The following is a 12,074-nucleotide window of genomic DNA, read 5'->3' on the forward strand; positions in this document are numbered from 1 at the left end:
GAGAAAGACGAGATGATTTAGTCTTCTCTTCAACACGCGTTGCAACTTCGGGATTATCTTATGGAAGTGGCTGTGCAGCTGGTTGAGGATTCTGAATGACAGGCAAAACAACCGGCCTAAGATCCCTTCGAGCTAAAAATCTTGGCTTCGACACGTCGATCCTAGCCAACCTTGGACTACCGGCTCTTATGGATTGGGCGATGTCTAGGAAAATGCGGGACAAGGGTTCGTAACCCAAGATCAAATGAGCAGCACGCAGTTGTCCATCCTCGTTAACGTAGATCTCTGACCTCAAGAGATAGTTCAAGGCCTGAACGTTTGTATGGCTCAACCGAAGAGCGACGTGTGCTCTATCTGCAAAATAGCCAAGAAGGAAATTGTAGTTAAATTACAAAAATTTTGAATCTTCAAGCGAAGGAAATAAAACTAAAGGGTTAAACCCCCTTCCCAAGGGATTGATCCTAAAGACACCGCACCTGGATCTCCTACTTGAGTTAAACAATGAAGACCGTTGCTCCACTCTCTCGAGGCAATAAGGAAGTCATCCTTCATACTCTTATTGGACTTAGGAAGACAGGAGATTAGCCTGACTGAGATTTAAGGTAGTATCCCGCTTTGGCAAGATGGTGGCACTCGTACATGTGAACTATGTTGTGCCATGTAAGACCTAAACCCATCTGCTCGTTCAGAACATTTATGCTGCCCAAGACCCTAAATAGGTTGGGAGTGCACTGATGCGGTGTCAACCTATGATTAAGAAAATAGTCCCGGGTAATCCTACGCATGGAAAGCGTTATTCCTCTCTCTATAAAAGCGATCATGGGAATGATGACTTGCCCCACTTCCCTATCGGTCAACACTCGTTTCGGAGGACAATACTCCAAAACCACCCCTTATGGGATGCGGTACTTTGCCCTAAAGGCCTCCATGGTGGCCGGAGTATCTATTAGATACCTGAATCTACCTATCTAGGTGAACTAGCGGGCCGAGAAGGAAGGCCGAGGTGAAAATTGGGGTTATGTAGAGGAAGGAGAACTTACGTGTATCCTTACAACAATCTTTGAAGCTCTCAGAGATCTCCTCAGGGAAAGACTTCTCACGGAAGTAGCTACGGAAATTCGAAGGTCTGGAACGGTTACGAAGAACTGGGCGCTGGAGTTCTCTGGAGTTCTTGTATGTTAGTAAAAAAGAAAAGCAAAAAGAGTTCCCTCAAGGCTTTATATAGCAAGAGAGAAAAGGGAAGGTCACTCCCGCTTAAAATTCTAGAAGGAATGTCAGCTGTTGGATCTGCGCTTCGCCATTGGATATGGGGGACACAAAGTCGCCTGGAGTAATTAGTAGCACCTCATAACTTACAATGCGTTAGAAGCAACTGTTCCTACACGTGCAAACCGGAAATTAATTAGTTTCGTCCGTTTAAAAATCAAAACCCCGCTTTTCTCCTCGGATGGAGATAAAAACCGGAGTTTTGAGGGGCTATTGTGGGGGCTATGGCCTAAAGTAACGAGTTGGGCCTTGGGCCTGTCCGAGGACGCTAGCTAGTCCGAGAAGGCAACGTAACTTAGACGATCTACGTTATAAGCCTTATCACGGGAGACAAAGAAAGAAGGTCTGAGGAGGACTTCCTCCTCGGACACTAAAAATCCAGAGCAAATGTATGTTCAAACCGATGAAGCACACCCCCTAAACACGTGACAAGAAAGAAAACTCAAAATATCTAAGCAAAAACTGTCACCACCACATTAAATGTACTGCAGCTACTTTTCTGGCTGCATTAATGTGGAGAAGACCCTTGAACAGTGTTACCCTAGCTGCCGCAGCTCATAAAGGACTAAAAGGGGTGTCTGATGGGATGGGTGCTCAAGTGGGGGTTCAGATGATTAACAAGTGTAAAGCCCAAATGATGAGGAATAGCCTATATAAGGTAGAGAAGCCCCCATGAGAAGGGGGCGAGAAAAAAGAAAGAGAGAGTACTGTAGCATGCAAAAGAATCCTAATATAATGATCTACGTTCATAAACAAAATTCTAAGTCTCCTCGGACAAATGGTTCTTTAATTATGATAGTTTTGGTTCTTGTCTGTGTGTTACTTAATCCCATGCAAACCACCACTCAACTCATCTAAACCTAATTCTTTGACCTATACTTTACAAAATTCATTGTGTTGGGCTTTTTGGACCAAGACTTCAAAAGGAGCGGGCTTGGGCTCCAAACTTTGTCCTTACAATATTATTTAAAGTAAAATTGATCTAAAAAATATTAATCGATAATAATAACAAAATAAATAAATAATTGTAAGAAAATAAATATATTTCATATTATTAAAATAAATTTTAAAAAATAATTAATTCATACTACAAGATTTACAACAAAATGTTTACAAACTGATGTGGTAAAAATGTTATTAGTATTACTTAAACAATATATAATGAATAAATGTTTGAAATTATTTTTTGTAGTTGGTGACATATCAATTCGTAAGATATAAGTAGTAAAATTTGTAGTATCTCTAGCATCAATCAACAATAAAATACTGTAAAGAGTATCATTAATAGTGAAAATGGTGAAAAAAATAATAGAAAGTAAAAAAATTGTGAAACAAGTGTCAAACTTGGGACAAGACAAAAGCTACCTACAAGAACAGTAAAACAGGTGACAAGGTGGTAGATTTGATGTTTGAAAAAACATTTTTTTTTTTTTTTTTTTTTTTTTGTGTCAGAGCTATTTTGTTTCAACCAAGTGGGAGTCATTTTTTTGTTTTTTTTCTCTATGCGTGGAACTCCTTAAGAATTAAGGTTACATATACATGAAAATTTTAGGAGTCAGGGGGGGGGGGGAGGTGCCCCCTTCGCCCCCCTCTGCCTCCGCCCCTGTTAATATGTCAACTAGAAGTCTCTACTTTCATGATCAAGACAAATCATCTTAATTGATATTGAAGGGGTAAAAAATAGCATGACGAACCTTCGCTACATTGGGCCTGACGGATCCGAGCCCATGGGCTGGCAATAAGGGAGAGCCCAGGGCCTGGCATGACTTAAAATACTTGTGGCACATGTTTGAAATCCGAGAGAATCCTAAAGGAAATCAGAATACTGGTATAAGGATAATTCTAGAAGATACGCGCTTAATGAAAAACCCACTCTACAAGGAAATGTTTGCCCATCACGTTTGGGATTGCTCAAGTAGAGTCCTATAAGGAAAAGACTTCTAGGTCAAGGAAGAGAGGCCAACCTTCTACTACTATAAAAGTCCCAATACCTTCACAAATCAAGGTACGCATAATTTACCCTCTCTAGCACTTTAGAATTGAGAATAATTCTAACTTGACCTTCGGAGGGTATTTGGCCGACACCACACCGGTGCCCTCTGCGAGATCACTTCTTTCTTCTTGCAGGTTGTTAGTTTAAGCGAGCGTGGATCGTGTAGCTCACTGGTGATTTTACGGCATCATCAGATATGTTATAGTCTTCGTAGATGAAATGTCCAATTTCATCACCGACTACAAACTAAGATTTTGAGTTTACAAAGAATTTGTGATTTATATCTTTTGTGATTAAATCACATAAATCACATACTATGCATCTCAAGAACTATATGATAATATCTAAACATTCATGCTACCATTATTTTTAGATAATAATAAAACATGTTTATTACATAGGACATAATATCATACATAATATCATACATGACATACAATAGAATTTTAGGGCACTAATCCTAACATTTTAGGCAGTGGAACCGCCTTGAATGGCGGATTCTACACCCACGCTAGCACTTGCTATGTAAAGGAAGCTGGTTGGGACAAGACATTGGTGAACAAATCATATGAATGGGTGGAAAAGTTGGTGGTGTTTAAGCCACCAAAGGTGGATTATCAAGTTGCTGTGAGAGACGGTTTGCTTGAGGCTAGGGTGTTGCCCTATAATGGGTTTATGTATGATCATTTGTATGGGGCAAAAATTGGAGGGACAATTTTTGATAAGAATGGTCACAGGCACACGGCGGCAGATTTGCTTGAGTATGCAAATCCAAGAAAGATTACTGCCTATTTGCATGCAACTGTGTACAAGATCTTGTTTGGATATAATAATGGTAAGGTTTTTTCATTGAGTACTTTGTATGATGTATCGGCTTTTGTAACATGAATCTAGGCCTGAAGGTGAGTGCATGAGGTCAGGTTGGATTGATTTTGAATATTTTTCAATCTAGCTCGACTTCTTTATGTTAAGAAATTTCTCAAAATCAGCACATGATAACTCTAAAACCAACCGTAAACTTATTAGTAGACAACTTGAGCATGGTAGTGCATGTTTGAAGATTTTTATAGTGTTATTTTAATTTGCAAGCAACCGCGAGATGAAGTCTAAGAAAATAATGTAATTCTCTCTCCTTTTGTTTCCCTAGGGTATTGAAATTAGTATAAAGGACAAGAATGGAGCTGTTGTGGCATGACTTTAATTTGATCAGCTAGTTTTGATAATCCCTCTTTGATTATTTTGATGCAGGAATAGCAAGACCTCAAGCTTATGATGTGGTTTTCAAAGATGCATCGGGAGTGTTTCACAAAGCATACCTAATGAAGAACTCGAAGTCGTAGAATGAGATAACATTATCAGCCGGTGCAATTGGAAGTCCACAACAATTGATGTTGAGTGGTATTGGGCCCAGTGACCATCTACAGGCCCATCGATCAAGGTAGTGTTGGACCAACCCTTGGTGGGCCAAGGGATGGTTGATAATCCAATGAATATGCTCATGATTCCCTGTCCAATTCCAGTTGAAGTGTCTCTCACCTAAACTGTGGGCATCACAAGGTTTGGTAACTATGTTGAACAATTAGTGGACTGAGTTTTATATTTTCTTCTTTGGCTCAAAGGCTTTCTATAGACCTAGGGCAACTCATAAATAAGGTTTTAACTTCCTACTTCTTATTCACTTAAAATAAATAAATAAAATCTAACCATGTATAAGGTGTCAAGTCATTTAAGTGCATTTTATTTATTTATTTATATGCAAAGCTCACAATAAATTATTTTACGAGATGATCTTATAAGAAATTCCTCTCACAACTTATGTGGGGCCCACATTTTGTGTGTAAGAGAAAGAGATATCAAAATATTTGGGTCCTTCATGTGAAAAACTTTGGCTTGAATCCCTCCCTCCCACTTGTATGAAGAAAATGCTTTTTTTTGCTTTCAGGTACCATAAATACATAATGATGTCACAATCACAAAGCAAATGTCACTGATTGAAAAAAAAAAAAAAAAAAAAAAAAAAAAAAAAACAAACAAACCATGAATGCATAATGATGTCACAATGCATAATGGCACTTATTGAAATTTTGATCCAGAAAATCCATATGGAGTTTCTTCTACCTAGGGCTATAAACGAGCCAAGCTCAAACACACACTACTCGATAAACCTTGGCTCGTCAATAAAAATTAAACGCTCAACCTTGGCTTGAACTTGAGATAAGCTTAAAACAATGTTTGAACTCGAGTTTGTGAGAATGAAAAAAGCTTGAGCTCGGGTTGGCTTGATTTGATTAATTAGTTAAGCCAAGCTCGAGTTTAATATCAAGCTCAAACTTGAGCTCAAGTCAAGTTTTTTAGCTTGGGATCCAAAAAAATTGCATCATCAAATGCTTATATCACCAAAAATCAAGTAAACAAATATATATATATATATATATATATACTCATTTTATCATGCTTCTAATACCCGTGATTAGAATTTGTTCAAATTACAACTTTACATAATTAAATCGATCCATCATCATTTATTGTCTATAGCTTGAATAATTGTTCAAAATACAATTTTTACATCCACATTTGTCATTCGTACAACTATAATCTTCACAAATCTAAATAAATTAACATTCCAAAACATATATGAATAAACAAGGTATAAATTAACATTCCAAAATATATATGTAATGTCATAATAATAAGTTTATTTAGTAAACATATATCAAGCTATAAATGAGCTTAAGCTTGACCATGTTTTGTATCAAGCCCTATTGCTCACGAACAATTTTTTTTGCTTGAGCTCTGCTTGTTTATCAAACAAGCCTAAAACTAAGGCTCAAGCTTGGCTTATTTGTAAACAAACGAACATGAACGAGTTTTTTATTGAGCCGAGTCCGAGTTGTTCATGAAGGGCTTGGTTCGTTTACAGCCCTACTTCTACCTATTAAATTCAAAGTAAAGTGATGCATATTACAGTCCATGATGTGAATTTTCAAACAAGATATGAAACTATATGTTCTTGAATAAAAAAATTACTAGATATATCTTTGCATTTTAGTAGAACACATTTGCCCACTGCATTCTCAAAATGTACAGGATCACCTTGTTTCAAAATAAAATGACCATCTTCTTAAATCAACACTGACATAATAATTAAATTTGTAAATACTTACATAAGGGAAATATGTCAGTCTGAACTCATGATCATGTGCATGCTCTTAATATATTGGATAGGGCAAAACTTTTGAGGTACGACATGTAATGAATTATACCTAGGTTTTGTCCTGCTGAATAAGGTTATTTACTTAAGTGAATTTGAGGAAACTTTGCTCAAATTGCAAACTAACCAGCCCTTCATAGTGCCCCTAAAAGCAATGGTCGAGGCTGTTGAAACCATAAATGCTATTGCCAAAATGACTTTAAAAGGAGGTGTGATAGTTGAAAATTAAGGTCACATATCCCCTCTCTTTAGGCTATCTCAAGCTTTAGAACACAAATCTGAAAGACAATCCCCAGCAATTACCTTTAACTATTTCAAAGAATCGGTGGACCTAAGCGGGTGTGTTCTAGGCATGAGCACCATCATGAATGTTGTAGATACATATCCATTTTCAAAGTTCTGATATAGCAACATGACAAAGCAGGCACTAATAGATATGATGGTGAGTTTACAATGGAACAAGAAGCCGCAACATCCTAGTGCTGTGTTTTCCTTGGAACAATTTTGTATAGACACTGTCATGACCATGTGGCATTTCCATGGAGGTTGCCAAGTTGGTGTGGAAGCGCTAAGGGTCATTGATGGTTCAACATTTTTACAATCACCTGGGACTAATCCTCAAGCTACTGTAATGATGTTGGGAAGGTAAAAACTTAAGCCGTTGGAAAATGAAGAACTTAATCTTTTAACTATTCTTTTAAGACCCGACATGCGTGATTTTAACCTTTTAAATAAGAGATAGAGTGGAGACAATGCTGAAACTTTGATACTATAAAATTGTGAATTTAATCATTTAACCTTTATTTTAACATATTCTTAGTATTAACTTTTCCTTCTTTCAATGCAAGTATATGGGAGAGAAAATTTTGCATGAAAGGCGTTATGGGAGGAAGTAGAAGATGATTCAACTTTGCCTTTTCAAGTATTATGGAGTGCCATCTATTATCATTGTGTTAATGCATTTTAACATTAAAATAGCACGACAATCATAATAATAATATGATTCTATGCAAGATATATATAATAGCAAAGTCAAAGGAAATTAACTCATTAAATATTTGTTGTTTCAATATTTATTAAATGGTTTTAGTTAATTAACTCAACTGGTAAAATTTTTGATGGTTAAATAAGATATCTGGGGTTGCATTTTACAAGTTTTGAATTGATGATGATGGATCAAATTCAATTGTTCTCATTTGGTTGCATGATTTTGGGTTCTCTTTTATCTACTTTAAGTGGCCTTAAGTTAAGGACACAATTTTGCTCCAAACATGTTTGGAGCCAATGGCTCAAATACCACTCAATAACTTTTTTTTTAGATGTGAATTTTGATAAATTTATCATTAGATTACATTTTATTCTCATATCCTTCATACTTGCAAAATATTTGGAAAATCAAAGATCAATAATTATGTTATTAACAAATTTTTACATTTCAAGTTTTTGTAATATAAGATTATGCATAAAAAATAAGTTTATAAATCGAATAGTAAATAACATTCGATTGGAACGAAATTTGACTTGCATGTTAAGAGCATAAAGAATATATAATTCAACAAGTAGATTTTCAAAATACATAATCATGTTAATTTTTTTAATGGGTGTTTGGACCAAACTTCCTTAAATTAATCCAAATATATTTAATCCTGGGCATTCCGAGTCCTTCCACACAATGTAAGATAAAGATGATTGTAAAATTGCTATTTGGCCTTAAAATTTAATAATAAAGGAAGGGGGAGGGGGGGGGGGGGGGGAAGCAACTGTTTAGTCCATACAAATACAATATCAAATTGGGAGCATGGAACATGATCAATTTACTTAGAGCATTTGCATCTGGGTATCTAAAAAAATACATATTTTACACACTCAAAAGCTACTTTTTTTATTTTATCATCCTATTTTATAACTCATCCAACATCTCAGTTCTTATTTTTCAACCTTATTCATTTATTTATTCATTTCTCTCTCTTCCACTCCTTTTATATCTTTTCCTTTGAAACAAATCAAATAAAATTATATATTTTTGTTTTACAACCATGCTACAGTAGTTTTTATATATATATACAAACTTACTGTTCATAGGTGCCAAAAATTTTGTAGTAATAGCAACCCGAATAAAGCATGTTTTGGGCTTTTAAAATAGCAATTTGGGGGGTGGGATGTGGTTTACACCCCCAATCACACACGCATATGAAGTCCCCCCCTCCCCTCCACTCTTAACTTTCTTTTTACCTTCTTTTCTTTCTAGCCAATCCATGAGCTCAAAAAATTCAGTACATAGGTGGCATAAAAACTAATTATTTATCATCACAATTAACCACGTCATTTTTTTCATCTATCACTTAATGGTAGGGACTATTTTGACATAATACCAAAAAGTTAAAAACTAAACTAACACATTTAAAACAATAGGAATCATTTTGACACAATAAATAACATTAGGGACCAAAACTATAATTTACCCTAAATAATAAAAGGTTTAGTTTATGGGTGCCCTTAGGGTATTTGTTTGTAGAGGGGAACCCAAAGTATATGGGATCTCGGCCTAATGAGTCCAATACAATAAATTTGTAGAGAATGGATCAAAGAACTAGGCCCTAATGAATTGAACAACGGCTAATATGGAATTTAAATGACAATCAGGCATTAACAAGATGTATTGATATCAACAGACTTTCAATCCGAGGAGCCCTTAATTATGTATATTGATCACAGTTAAATACAAAGTTAATTTTGACTACTACAGTGTTCTCTCTCTCCACTTTTTTTCTTAGATCCCCTCATTATGAAGAATCCTTCCCACTATATATCCTCCTCTGGACCATCCTCATTCTACACCTGTTGATCATCCGAGCCTTTACTTGAGTACCTGTTCCATCAGACACCCTCTCTAGTTCTCTGTGAATTGTGGTAGCCAAGGTAGCACTGTTCAGAGGTCTTCTCCACATAAATGCGGTTAGAAAAGTAGCTGCAATGTATTTAATGCGGTGGTGACAGCTTTTCCTTAGATATTTTTAGGTCTCCTTCCTTCTCGTATGCTCATGAGGCACATCCCTATCATTGAAGTTTCCTGGAAGGTTACTTTAATTGCTGGATTACATGCTTTGAACCATGTTCATCAAGTCCGAGGAGGAGCTACTCCTCAGACAACCTTTCATTTGCTCCCTATTTATGGGACTTGGTCTGGAAATATCTAATAATTATTTGCTCCTCCTCGGACCTATCTATATCCTCGGATAAAGCTCAAGGCCCAATATATGATCTTGGGCCCTTGCCCCTACATTGTTAATGAATCATTTAAAAAAAGTTTTGATACCATTTTTATAAAAAATATAAAAAGCTTCCAAAAAAATCAATTTCTTTTTTATTTTGCCATAAAAAGTTCTAAAAATATTTTTTAAATCAATACCCTTACGGCATCTATTAATTTTTCTCAATAATAATTAAATTCACTTGCAAAGGTAGCTAATCCCCAACGTTAAACTAAAAGATCACAAAAGGTTATAAAATCCCAAAAAGTCTGCAAGAAACAGAAAAATAAAATCCCAAGTTCAATTTGATCCAAATCCACAAACATAAGACGTGATGAGGCATGGCAGGGCGTGTTGAGATTTATAAATAAAATATAATTTTATTGATGCTTAAAACTTTACATACACTTTTCTACACATACCCCTCTTCACTATTTCATTATTTGCTATCTTATTTCTTACACTTATTTGCTATCTCAGTATACTTAACACTTTTGGATGCTACTCACTTATTGAATGCTATACAATCTGTAGAAGGCCTTATACAGAGAACAAGTACTACACTAAGGAGACAATAACCTAAATTCACTCACCTAAATTGTTGAAAATGTAGAAAAACATGGCAAAAAAGAAAAGTCAACAAAGGAAGCACCTCTTCATCTTGAACTCCTCTTCACCTATATCTTAAGCTATAGTTCCTAAGATGCAAACACATGACACATGGAAAACATTTTTAAAAAGTTATTACACACGTTCATGAATGATATCGATATAGATGAAACCTAAATCCACATTAAGCCATACAACTTAAGATATCAAATGAATGAAGGTGAGGGGCTTAAATCTTAAATCTATTATTCGACAATAGGAGATTTTACCATTTGAGCTAACTTGAATCCACAAAAATATAAGTAATGCTATGAACACAATCTTTTTCAAAACTACTTAGTTGGTAAGTTATTAATTCTTGTATAAACCTATCACTAATACTATTTTATTATTTAGCATTAACAAGGATAGTGGGTTCCAATTAGTTCATCTGGTAAAATCTCTGATGGTTGAATAAGAGATTTGAGTTTAATCTCTGCTTACACCAAAAACCGATTGGTGTCTTAATTTGATAATAAAGAGCACAATCATCAAAATCAGATGTCATAAGTTGAAACTCTATCAAAAAAAATAATTCTAGGACCACAACCAACTCTACACCAATTTTCACAACTGTTCTAGTGGCAAGCTGAGATTGACTATCTGTCACTTTTACATGAACCTACTACTTTTTTTCCACTGCTCATAGTCAATCACATCAAATAGTTATGAAAATGAATATGAAATTAGTTGTGGTCCTAAAAGTTTCCTAACAAGAGTGATTCAGTTGAATATTTTACAAACACTAGTTTTTAGACACTATATAATGTGGGGATGATTTTGTGGGGGTAAAGGAGGAGAGAGAGCAAATTTGGTAAGAATTCAATAGCATTTCGGTATTAATAATGCCAAATTAGAAGAAAAAAATGAGGAGAGAGAAACAAATGTCAAATTTAGCAACCAAATTTGATGTTTAATTTCTTTCCCAACAAGTCTAGGGCCACATATTTGTTCACACACTTTATTACAACTTAAACATATGGCAAATAGTAATTATATTACTTTTTATTAAGTACTAGTAGCGGACCCATATATAAGTGACGTAATTTTATCACACATTAACAAATGTGCAAATTATGTATCAAATTGTGCGGAGAAGTGTGTCCAAAGAAGAATCACCAAACAGATAATAGAAGAGTCTGTTCCCGACTCTCTCATGCATATAGTCGTCGCTACTACTTCCAGTTTCGGGTTGCACTTTAAAGATACCAATATTACAGAGCGAAATAGGCAGAGAAAGCTTACAATCACCCGGTCCTTCCCAACGTCAATCGTCACAATCTTTATCAATCTTCCATTTTTTGCATTATAATGTGAAAATAATTGTTGGGTGCAAAGCACCGTATAGGGCCAGCCCACATGCATTGTCAAAGCTCAATTATGAGCTTGTTTCAAAAGTCTCGAGCTCATTTATGAGCTTGCTTCAAAAGTCTTCAAATTCAGCTTACCAACCCATATGTATTGCTTGTTTCAAAAGTCCTCAAATTCAGCTTTCCAACCCATATGTATTGTCAAAGTTCATTTATGAGCTTGTTCAGCTTTCCAACTCACATGCATTGTCAAAGCTCATTTATAAGTTTGTTTCAAAAGTTTTAAGCTCATTTATGAGCTTGCTTCAAAAGTCTTTAAATTCAGCTTTCTCATTTATTGAGAAATGACCCAGACTTGTGAGAAGTCTAACTTCTCTTAATGAGAAGTGATCCTA

General features: G+C 35.4%; 1 protein-coding gene across 1 annotated transcript; it reads left to right on the forward strand.

Annotated features, from left to right (window-relative positions):
- Positions 1 to 819: 819 nt before the first annotated feature.
- LOC126700784 (protein HOTHEAD-like) lies at positions 820 to 4,599 on the forward strand. The gene is made up of 4 exons (XM_050398970.1): positions 820 to 905; positions 1,074 to 1,173; positions 3,710 to 4,094; positions 4,508 to 4,599. The coding sequence occupies exons 1-4, from the start codon at positions 820 to 822 to the stop codon at positions 4,597 to 4,599; spliced, it is 663 nt and encodes a 220-aa protein (XP_050254927.1).
- The last annotated feature ends 7,475 nt before the right edge of the window (positions 4,600 to 12,074 follow it).

This window comes from Quercus robur, chromosome 9, assembly GCF_932294415.1.
Source record: "Quercus robur chromosome 9, dhQueRobu3.1, whole genome shotgun sequence".
Taxonomy (NCBI): Eukaryota; Viridiplantae; Streptophyta; class Magnoliopsida; order Fagales; family Fagaceae; genus Quercus; species Quercus robur.